We start from the raw sequence: 12,391 nt of genomic DNA on the forward strand, positions 1-12,391 counted from the left end.
ATTGACTGCATCGCACGGTACATTCGCCACCCCTGACGAGAGGGACGCCGTAGATTGCGCTGGGTCGACAAAAAGCCCAGCAAAATGTTCAGCAAACAGGTTACTGATCGCTTGGGGTGAGGAAGCCGAGCGGTTGCCCGAGGACATGGTGGAGTTTTGAAAAGAACGCTCCTCAATCGAATGAAAAAAGTTTGATAACTTGTCGTTACATAAGTGAGCATATTCTTCTTCAGTCTTTATTGGAAAGCATACATAATTACATATAATAATTTTTATGAGCAGTTAAGAACTTCAGCTCAACTCGGCTTAAGAAGAGGGTTATTATGCCAAATAGACATGTTACGAACGGCATTCATTGGCATTATTCATAATTTACTGCCACATCACGCCTGGGGCACCTTCAGGCAACTACCTTACTTTCTTACTAAAACCGCTGAGCGGTCTTGGCCTGACGAAGCTCCATCCGAAACCGCTCACGGTCGCTCGCCACGCTGGTCCAATTTCGTATCCCGGCTTTATTGGCGGATTCGTCAACGCAATCCATCCACCTCAATTTAGGCCTAGCACGCCTCCTCTGTGCTTGGGGACAGCCTAAAAGGACTTTACGGGCTGGGTCGTCCGGTGCCATTCTCATGACATTACCAGCCCACCGGAGCCTGGCGAGTCTAATTCGCTGTACGACAGTGAGGTCTCCGTACAGCTCGTAGAGCTCGTCATTATATCGGCTCCTCCATGGTTCCTCCTCACATACGGGGCCAAAAATCCTCCTGAGCATCTTTCTCTCGAACACGGCTAAGAGGGTTTCGTCAGATTTGGAGAGTCCATGTCTCGGAGGTGTATGTGAGCGCTGGTACTATGTAAGTCCAGTATAGTCCCAGATTCGACTGTCTTGACAGGCATCGTGAGTGGAAGAGATTTCTCAGACTGTAATACGACCGGTTGGCTGCCAGCACCCTAACGCGAATTTCATCTTCAATGTTGTTGTCGGTGCTGGCCTTTGACCAAAGAAAGATGAAATTTTGGAAGACTTCAAAAGTGCGTTCACCTACTTGCACGTCACCCACGCGTAGGCTTACGGCAATTGTTGGCAGGGCCGCTGATGGTGCCACCATCATCTTGGTTTTTCCCTCGTTTATCTGCAGTCCGAGGTTATTCGCCGCTTGCTCGATCCTTTGGTATGCTTCTGCTATATAGGAGAGTCTTCTACCAATAATCTAGGTTGAAGAGTATGCAGACAAGCCCATCCAAGCGCAGTACCACTAAGGGACTAAGGCAAAGGAACTTGAGAGTTTTCCATCCACCTTCACCTGGCAAGTGACGTTGGTCATGGTCATTCTTACAAGTCTGATTAATATAGCCGAGATTCCAAATGGCAACTACCACGAAAGGTTAAAGCAGAGCAAGTACGTGTAATAGTTGTGCGATGATCTGATTAAGTTAATGACCGGAAGATTCAGAATGGTCGTATTAAAGCGTATTAGTGCACAATTCCCTTCCTTTATTTCCTCTTCACTTCGATTTTTGAACATTAGTCAGGCCTAAAGAGGGTAGTGACATTTAGTTGCGAGTTGACAATGGTGGAAGCAATACCAAACTGTATAACCATTGCGTTTGTGGTCGGTACGTTCTTAAAGCCTTATCGATAGTGTAGTATCACCTGAACCTAAAGAAATTGCATCTTCCTTACCTTCCTTCGGTAGCAAATGTATGGCTTTGGTCTTTAGTTGCGCCTGTGGGAAATGCTGGACCGAAGACTTGTGATCTCTATTTTCTCTCGTGCGTCTACGACAAGCTGAACTTCACCGCCGACGGTCTACAACGTCTGCGAGCTTCCGCTACCATAATGGAGGATTCGTTTATAGTGCAAGTAAACCAGCTTATCACCCCCTACCCGGACGGAGTGCTGTTGCTGCTGTTCGACGAGTACGCTACCAGAGTTGAATATTGGAAGTACCACGAACGCGTTTTTCGGATTCCAGCCGGCTGTAAACTGTCAGATATTTCGATTAGCTCCGCACCGCAGTTGCAGACAGTAGCCGTTGCCGCACCAAACGATCAGTTGCATACACTTACTCTATTCGGTACCGGATTGGTTACCCTTTCCGATTCCTTCCTGAACCTACTGAGCATTGGAAAACTGTTGGTGCAGGAGGGTGTGTTGCAAACGGTCAGCCTAGATGCGCTCGCCAACAGTTACAACCTTACCGTGCTCATGCTGAGTTACAACCGTGTGAAGCAACTCGTAGTCAGCAACAATCGCGAGTTGGTCCTACCAGTGAAGGAGTTTTCACTGACAAACAATCTCCTTGAGTACATAGACGGTGCGTTTTTTAACCCGCTGAAGCATCTTGTAAATCTTTCCCTGCGAGGTAACCGACTTCAACGAATCGACGGACCGATCGTCAGTTTCCCTCGATTGACAGTTTGTAACTTAGATGGTAACCAGATGACGCACTTAAATGTATCCAACTGGCGAGCACCACAACTAGAGGAACTTATAATGAGCTTCAACAAGTTGACTCAGCTACCAGTAGGATTGGAAAAGCTCCCGAACCTGACCGAACTTCTACTAGCCGACAACAAACTATCTACCATTGATCTTCGACGTCTGGAAGGGTACCGCAAACTTCAAAAGTTGGACGTCTCCGGCAACCTTCTGCAAACGGTGCGAGTCTCACAGCAGGGTCAGGTCTCTCTGCGCCTTCTCGAAAAGGTAAATCTTGGCCAAAACCAAATCTCTCAGATCGATTTCACTCGCTGGAATATGCCGATGCTTCGCTCGCTGCGGCTCGCTTTCAATCGACTGGAGCGTCTTCCAGATCTGTTCAAACTATTCCCCAAGCTTCAAGAGTCGACTGCCTACAGTAATCCACTCCGATGCAACAGTCTCCGACAGCTACAGTCGTACCTTGCGGACAACAAGCTCACAGTTGATACAACGGCATACGGTCAACCCTGTGTAACGAACTCATCCTTTAAAGTTTCCACTGGAGCGGTTATCTGTTGTATGGAATAACACCTATGCATTGCCGCCTCTTATTGAATTGAACCTTGTAATCTGCCTTATATCTTATGCTGATGGAAAATAAAACTACATTTATTGGGGTACATTCATCTGGTACGGTTTATTCCTGTCTTCGCCCCGACTCAGACCTACAACAAGGTTAGCGATCGCTTCAATTGTGAAGCTATTGCACGATGATCTGATTAAGTTATTACCGGAAGATTCAGCGTATTACAGCACAATTACCTACTTTTATTTCCTCTTCACTTCAATTTTCGAGCATTAGTCAGGCCTAAAGAGGGTAGTGACATTTAGTTGCGAGTTGACAATGGTGGAAGCAATACCAAACTGTATAACCATTGCGTTTGTGGTCGGTACGTTCGTAAAGCCTTATCGATAGTGTAGTATCACCTGAACCTAAAGAAATTGCATCTTCCTTACCTTCCTTCGGTAGCAAATGTATGGCTTTGGTCTTTAGTTGCGCCTGTGGGAAATGCTGGACCGAAGACTTGTGATCGTTATATATCCTCGTGCATCTACGACAAGCTGAACTTCTCCGCCGACGGTCTGCAACGTCTGCGAGCTTCGGCTACCATTATACAGGATGTGTTTGCGGTGCAAGTTAACCAGCTTATCACCCCCTACCCGGACAGTGTGCTATTGCTGCTGTTCGACGAGTACGTCAACACAGTTCAATACTGGAAGTACTATGAGCGTTTTTTTCGAATTCCAGCCGGCTGTAAACTGTCAGATATTACAATTAGAAACGCACCGCAGCTGCAGACGGTAGCCGTTGCCGCACCAAACGATCAGTTGCTTACACTTACTCTACTCAGCACCGGGATGGTAACCCTTCCCGATTCCTTCCTGAACCTACTGGGTATTAGAACACTGATGGTGCAGGAAGGTGTGTTGCAAACGGTCAGCCTAGATCCGCTCGCCAACAGTTCCAATCTTACCGTGCTCGTGCTGGCCTTCAACCGTGTTAAGCAACTCGTAGTCAGCAACAATCGCAAGTTGGTCCTCTCTGTGAAGGAATTTGTACTGGCAAATAATATGTTGGAGTACATCGATGGTGCGTTTTTTACCCCAATGAAGCATCTTTTCAACCTTAACCTGGCCGGTAACCGACTTCAACGAATCGACGGACCGATCGTCAGTTTCCCTCGATTGACAATTTGTTACTTAAGTGGGAACCAGATGACGCACTTAAATGTATCCAACTGGCGAGCACCACAGCTAGAGGAACTTTTAATGAGCTCCAACAACTTGACTCAGCTACCAGAAGGATTGGAAAAGTTTCCGAATCTGACCGGACTTCTACTATCCGACAACAAACTATCTACCATTGATCTTCGCCGTCTGGAAGGGTATCCTAAACTTCAAACGATTGACGTCTCCGGCAACCTTCTACAAACCGTGCGAGTCTCACAGCAGGGTCAGGTCACTCTGCGCTTAATTAAAAGAGTAAATCTTGAGCAAAACCAAATCTCTCAGATCGATTTCACTCGTTGGAATATGCCGATGCTTCGCTCGCTGCGGCTCGCTTTCAATCGACTGGAGAGTCTTCCAGATCTGTTCAAACTCTTCCCCAAGCTTCAAGAGTCGACTGCCTACAGTAATCCACTCCAATGCAACAGTCTCCGACAGTTACAGTCGTATTTTGTGGAAGACAAGCTCATGGTCGATACAACGGCATACGGTCGGACCTGTAAAACTAACTCATCCTTCAAACTTTCCACAGGGACGGTTATCTGTTGCATGGGGTAACGCCAAAGCGTTGCCGCCTCGTATTGAATTGAACCTTGTAACCTACGTTATATCTTATGGTGGCGGAAAATAAAGCTACATTCAATGGGGTAAGTTCATCTGGTATGGTTTTATTACTGTCTCCACTTGGTTTGAGACCTACAGAACAAGATGAGCGATCGTTTTATTAGTGAAGAGAATGCTCCAAATCGAATGAAAAAAGTTTGATAACCTGTCGTTGTCCGCGACGGCCGATAGGTAGTGCCGGTCAGAAAATGAGGGCTGGGGCTCATTACCTGAACGGCGTGTGAGTTCGAATCCCAACCGAGACCCGACCCTTGTACGAGAGGACTAACTATCCTCGTACACATAGGGTAAAAGTTGTTGAGTTTGCGATTACAACTTCATCAATTGAGTAGGCTATAGTTATATAGTAGACTGTGATGAAGGTGAAGCAAGGTTTTATTCCTTGTCTGTCTGTTAGTCTCGTCGGATGTAATCTGTATTCTGTTCAGTACGTGTAATAAAAGCAGAGTAGTGCAGTGGAAGAGAATCAAATAACCAACAAAAGTGTCGTAAGCCCTTAACGGACTGGCATGACCAACAAAACAAGGTCGTTACAGCAAGAAGAAGAAGACATGATTATAGGAATCTTTACGAGCAGTCAACAAATTCAGCTAAACTCGGCTTAAGACGAGAGGTGTATAACGCCAAAGAGGCATGTTTTGGACGGCATTCATTGGCACTATTCATAATTTACTGCCACATCACGCCTTGGGCACCTTCGTTTTCCGTCATGCAACTACTACGAAAGTTTAAAGCAGAGCAAGCAGTGCGATAAGCTGATTTAGTTAATGACCGGAAGATTCAGAAGGGTCGTATTAAAGCGTATTACAGCACATTTCCATTCCTTTATATCCTCTTCACTGAAATTTGCGAGCATTAATCAGGCCTAAAGAGGTTAGTGACATTTAGTTGCGAGTTGACAATGGTGGATGCAATACCAAACTGTATAACCATCGCGTTTGTGGTCGGTACGTTAGTAAAGCCTAACCAATAGTGTAGCATCAACTGAACCTAAAGAAATTGCATCTTCCTTACCTTCCTCGGTAGCAAATGTATGGCTGTGGTCGTTAGCTGCATCTGTGGGAAATGCTGGACCTAAGACTTGTGATCGTTATTTTTCCTCGTGCATCTACGACAAGCTGAACTTCTCCGGCGACGGTCTGCAACGTCTGCGAGCTTCCGCTACCATTATGCAGGATGTGTTTGTGGTGCAAGTTAACCAGCTTATCACCCCCTACCCGGACGGAGTACTATTGCTGCTGTTCGACGAGTACGTCATCATAGTTCAATATTGGAAGTACAACGATCGTTTTTTTAGAATCCCATCCGGGTGTAAACTGTCATATATAATGATTACAAACGCGCCGCATTTGCAGACGGTAGCCGTTGCCGCACCAAACGATCAGTTGCTTACACTTACTCTACTCAGCACCGGGATGGTAAGCCTTCCCGATTCGTTCCTGAACCTAGTGGGTATTAGAACACTGATTGTGCAGCAGGGTGTGTTGCAAACGGTCAGCCTAGATGCGCTCGCCAACAGTTCCAACCTTACCGAGCTCATGCTGAGTTACAACCGTGTGAAGCAACTCGTAGTCAGCAATAATCGCGAGTTGGTGCTTCCAGTGAAGGACTTGTCACTGTCTGGAAATCGCCTTGAGTACATAGACGGTGCGTTTTTTAACCCGCTAAAGCATCTTGTATACCTTTCCCTGCAAGGTAACCGACTTCAACGAATCGACGGACGGAGCGTCAGCTTTCCTCGATTAACAATTTTTCACTTAGATGCGAACCAGATGACGCACTTAAATGTGTCCAACTGGCGAGCACCACAGCTAGAGGAACTTTATATAAACATCAACAACTTGACTCAGCTACCAGTAGAATTGGAAAGGCTCCCGAACTTAACCATACTTTTTCTATACGATAACAAACTATCTACCATTGATCTTCGCCGTCTGGAAGGGTATCCTAAACTTCAAACGATTGACATCTCCGACAACCTTCTACAAACGGTGCTAGTTTCACAGCAGGGTCAGGTCACTCTGCCCCTAGTCAAAACAGTTAGTCTTGGCCTAAACCAAATCTCTCAGATTGATTTCACTCGCTGGAATATGCCGATGCTTCGCTCGCTGCGGCTCGCTTTCAATCGACTGGAGCGTCTTCCAGATCTGTTCAAACTATTCCCCAAGCTTCAAGAGTCGACTGCCTACAGTAATCCACTCCGATGCAACAGTCTCCGACAGCTACAGTCGTACCTTGCGGAGAACAAGCTCATCGTCGATACAACGGCATACGGTCAACCCTGTGTAACGAACTCATCCTTTAAAGTTTCCACTGGAGCGGTTATCTGTTGTATGGAATAACACCTATGCATTGCCGCCTCTTATTGAATTGAACCTTGTAATCTGCCTTATCTCTTATGCTGATGGAAAATAAAACTACATTCATTGGGGTACATTCATCTGGTACGGTTTATTCCTGTCTTCGCCCCGACTCAGACCTACAGAACAAGGATAGCGCGATCGCTTCAGTTGTGAAGCTATTGCGCGATGATCAGATTAAGTTAATGACCGGAATTCGGAAAGGGTCGTATTTAAGAGTATTAGTGCACAATTACCTGCCTTTATTTCCTCTTCACTTCGATTTTTGAACATTAGTCAGGCCTAAAGAGGGCAGTGATATTTAGTTGCGAGTTAACAATGGTGGAAACAATACCAAACTGTATAACCATCGCGTTTGTGGTCGGTACGTGCGAAAAGTCTAACCGATAGTGTAGCATCACCTGAGCCTAAAGAAACTGCATCTTCCTTACCTTCTTTCGCTAGCAAATGTATGGCTATGGTCTGTTACTTCTTCCGTGGGAAATGCTGAACCTAGACCGTGTGTTCGCGAATTGGCCATGTGTAATTACGATAAGCTGAACTTCTCCGCCGACGGTCGGCAACGTCTACGGGCATCCGCTACCATTATGCAGGATGTGTTTACGGTACAAGTAAACCAGCTTATCACCCCCTACCCGGACGGGGTGCTTTTGCTGCTGTTCGACGAATACGTCAACACAGTTCAATACTGGAAGTACTATGAGCGTTTTTTTCGAATTCCAGCCGGCTGTAAACTGTCAGATATTACAATTAGAAACGCACCGCAGTTGCAGACGGTAGCCGTTGCCGCACCAAATGATCAATTGCTTACACTTTCTTTATTCAGCACCGGGATGGTAAGCCTTCCCGATTCGTTCCGGAACCTAGTGGGTATTAGAACACTGTTGTTGCAGGAGGGTGTGTTGCAAACGGTCAGCCTAGATCCGCTCGTCAACAGCTCAAATCTTACCGTGCTCATGCTGGGCGCCAACCGTGTGAACCAACTCGTAGTCAGCAACAATCGCGACTTGGTCCTCCCAATACAGGACTTTTCACTGGCAGACAATCTGATTGAGTACATCGACGGTGCGTTTTTTACCCCACTGAAGCATCTTGCCTACTTTACCCTGGAAGGTAACCGACTCCAACGAATCGACGGACCGATCGTCAGTTTCCCTCGATTGACAATTTGTCACTTAGAAAATAACCAGATGACCCACTTAAATGTATCCAACTGGCGAGCACCAAAGCTAGAGGAACTTTTCATGAGTATCAACAACTTGACTCAGCTACCAGTAGGATTGGAGAGGCTCCCGAATCTGATCGGACTTCAACTATCATACAACAAACTATCTACCATTGATCTTCGCCGTTTGGAAGGGTATCCTAAACTTCAAACGATTGACGTCACCGGCAACCTTCTAAAAGCGGTACGAGTCTCACAGCAGGGTCAGGTCTCTCTGCGCCGTCTCCAAATGATAAATCTTGCCCAAAACCAAATCTCTCAGATCGATTTCACTCGTTGGAATATGCCGATGCTTCGCTCGCTAACGCTCGCTTTCAATCGACTGGAGCATCTTCCAGATCTGTTCAAACTCTTCCCCAAGCTTCAGAAATCGGTTGCCTTCGGGAATCCATTCCAATGCAAAAGTCTCCGACAGCTACCGTCGTATCTTGCGGAGAACAAACTCACAGTCGATACAACGGCTTACGGTCAACCCTGTGTAACGAACTCATCCTTTACAGTTTCTACTGGAAGGGTTATCTGTTGCTTCGAGTAAACCTAAAGTGTTCTGCCCTAGATTGAAATCAACATGATAACATGTCTTATATCTTATGCTGGTGGAAAATAAAGAATCAGTTGTTGATGTATTTTCGCCTGGTGTTTTTTATTGCTGATTCTGGTGTAGTTTATTTCTTACAGCACAACGTTAGCGATCCTTTCAGAGTGACATACCCGCTAGTGCAATCCTCCGGGTCCTGCGGTAGTCCTAAAATGAGCCTACCCGCCATGATGTTCTCCGTCAATGCCTGTACGGTGGTACACGGTAGCGGATTGTACTCCAAACCGAACGAACCGAGCGCAGGGAATGCCGCGACCAGCCTTGGTACGGTCGTGAAATTGTTGTGCGATAAGCTGATGTAGTTAATGGCCGGCAGATCCAAACCGGACGTGTTGAAGCGCGCGAGCGCACAGTTCTCGGCGTACAGTGTGGTCAACATCGGTAGGCTGACGGGACGCGACGCTCGAATGCCGCGGGCCTCCTTGTTGTACGAGAGGTCGATCGAGTTCAGATTGGGCAGGCCATTGAACGGAGCGAGGTCTATGCTTTTGAGCAGATTGTTCGACATCGCCACCAGCTGCAGGCTGGGGAAGCGTCGCAAGCGCTGCGGTATAGCCTGGAACTTGTTGTTGTCGAGAAGGAGTCGCTGCAGGTTCGGTGCCGATAGCCACTGTAAATCGAGCGTTGTCAGATTGTTGTTCTGTAGGTTCAAAAAGTCGACGGCCGGCCAGGTTACGGTGCTTTGAGCGGCGATGGTTAGCAGGTTGTTGTAGCCTAGATCGAGCCCACGTAACGCTCCCAGAGAGACGAACGCGGTCATATCAAGTGCCTCTAGTAGGTTATTGTGCAGGTACAAGTTCTCGATGGCTAACGTGAACGGTGTTTTGATGGTCGTAGGCACAATCGAGCGAATCTCGTTGAAACTCAAATCGAGCGTATCAAGCTTGAGATTGTTGGTGAAAAGATCAAATGAAAACTCCTTTACCGTACACCGCGTTATAGTGAAATCTTCCAATAGTTCCAGGTTACGGATCGTCGGTGGAATGTGAACCAACGGACAGACGCCAATGTACAGCTCAGATATATTTAAGCTAGGCGCAATCACCACCTGGTTCAGTGACGGTGCGGTATAGACAGAAATCACATTCAAGCTAGTACCGGGCAATATCTGAAACACTTGCTCGTTGTACTTGTAAATCTCAATCTTGTTGACAAACTCGGCCATACGCTGAAGGAACACCCCGGATGGGTTTTCCGGCATCCGGACCAGTTCGACGCTGATCGCATAGAACACTCCCGGTGGGATCTTGCGCAACGTCGCTATTCCGTCCGAGGACATGTTGAGGCTGGCCAGCATGCAGGTATTCGCCATACCCATTATACACTGCCCACTGCAAGGCAGCACCACCCAAGATGAGATCAAAATGGCCACCAAGAGTGCACCTGAAATCCACGTCCCTCGTCAGCATAGTTGTGAACAATTTGTTATTACCAAATTTACCCTGGTACTGCCACATGTTTCCCGATGTGTATTATTTTTTGGCGACACTCTTACTAGATGACAGCAACAAAAGCAAAACGCAACTAATGGTAAGCGCGCAGGTTGGCCGTTAAAATAAATCCTCCTTTTGCATCGCCCAGACTTTGTCCTGTTACAATCAATCAAAAGATCATTAATCGCAGCAGTGTTCACGAGACCGAAGCCGAGTTGCTAATCGGTAGCTGATGAAGGAAACGGCCATGTCTAGAAAATAACAAACGATTACCTCCACGAATGAATGACATGTTTTAAGCTAATTTATTGTAGCTTATAAATGTATCTCCTTTAAAACGTTATACAATCTTTGAAACACATGTCCAAATGAAACGATTACAAATAGATTTCGAGTGGATTAAAAACGAGCGCACGTGGGGCTTTCGTTTACCGGAAGTTCTAAATACACTTCCGGAGTTGGAAAGTGTCATGCCTACTTAGGAGCTTAATAAGCGGGTGTTAAATGTTTTAATTATTAATAAAAAAATATGCCATAGGGAGAATATGACTGTATGGAGAAAAAAATTGTCCTCAGCAACAATCCAGGAAATGGAAATTATGTATGTAGAAAAGAAAATACACGATTGCACATTTCAGAATAGGGGGTTAATGTGTCAGTGACAGAATACCAATGGAAATTTTCAAGAAAAAAAAGAACCAGGAAACAAAAGGGTTACAAATACGGATGCTTTCACGCACAAAGATGCGCCTCCATCTGCCGTTTGCCAGGATTGTCGGAGCCTTTGTTCGATTGCGTTCTCTACTCATTCCCTCTCGGTACTGGTTTTTCTTCTCGTTTTTTTTCTGCATTTGCTCTAGTGAATGAATTCTTATGTTAAACTACTTCCGCCCTTCCACGCGGTGGAATGTAACTGAAAACCGTGAGAAACGGTTCTGGCGACGATTGCTCTCGCTTTTGTAGCCGCTCCTTCCGCCGGAAAGCAGGAATGCTATTGAAAATTGTTCCGTGTGCCATAATTTTATTCCGCGTCCGTGCAAGATTCCTCTAATGGAGGCGATGCGGGAGCGACGTGACACCTTCAAGGACGTTTCGTCGAGGAACGTTGAATGCAATGACGTATGGTATGCTGTGAGAGACAGCATGGTTGCTTTTATTTCCTCTTCAGGTCAGTTTAATGTAATGACGTTTCTGTTTTGAATACATACATTGCACTCCACGTTCCAATATGATAAAGAAAGGAAATCCTAGATGCCTTAATAACAAAAACTCTTTATTTGTTATTTAAAGGCAACCGACGTAATTATTAACATTGTCAGCATGTGCGCCGTTATTGAACTCCTTCTCGGATCGATCGAAGTGTGACTCTTTGATCCTATTCCTTCCAGAGGAAAGAAATCCAAAGGTTGCTTTGACCGTTGTTGCTTCATTTTCATCAGAGGAGTCGGTCAACAAAATCGGTCCTAGGATTCCGAATGGGTGTAAACGTGTATCAGACCAAAGCCGTCAGAGGACCTTCAAGCCGCAACATCAGGCGTGGTTTTAAACGTGCACCGAGCACGCGAACTAGTGATTAAAATTTGCATAAGGACGAAGTCCTTGCTCCGGATACCGCAAGTGTACAGAAACACGCCGGGGTACTGCAGAGAGTTGTACGAGATTGCAAGGAAAGTTCCGTTGTTAACCGTACGGAAATGCTCGCCGTGTTGTGGTCCTTGATGTCCGGAAAAGTCTGACCCCTACGAGAATAGAACATCGTCCATCAACTTCAGAGAGTTTGAAAGCGAAACCGGGAACAAGCCGTGCAGGTGCAGGTGTGTTTTCCCCCAACGGAATTTGGTTACGAATATACATTATGAAGTACAAACCAAAACGAAACAAAAGACCAAACACGAAATCTAGCGAAACCGTATCAGTTTCGCTGAAATGGTACTA

At 46.2% G+C, this 12,391-nt stretch overlaps 1 protein-coding gene across 1 annotated transcript; it reads right to left on the reverse strand.

The window, feature by feature from the left end:
* Window positions 1–9,090: 9,090 nt before the first annotated feature.
* LOC131265327 (leucine-rich repeat transmembrane neuronal protein 2-like) lies at window positions 9,091–10,341 on the reverse strand. The gene has a single exon (XM_058267585.1). It carries the CDS (start codon window positions 10,339–10,341, stop codon window positions 9,091–9,093), a length of 1,251 nt encoding a protein of 416 aa, XP_058123568.1.
* Between the last annotated feature and the right edge of the window lie 2,050 nt (window positions 10,342–12,391).

Source organism: Anopheles coustani, chromosome 2 (assembly GCF_943734705.1).
Source record: "Anopheles coustani chromosome 2, idAnoCousDA_361_x.2, whole genome shotgun sequence".
In the NCBI taxonomy this organism is placed as follows: Eukaryota; Metazoa; Arthropoda; class Insecta; order Diptera; family Culicidae; genus Anopheles; species Anopheles coustani.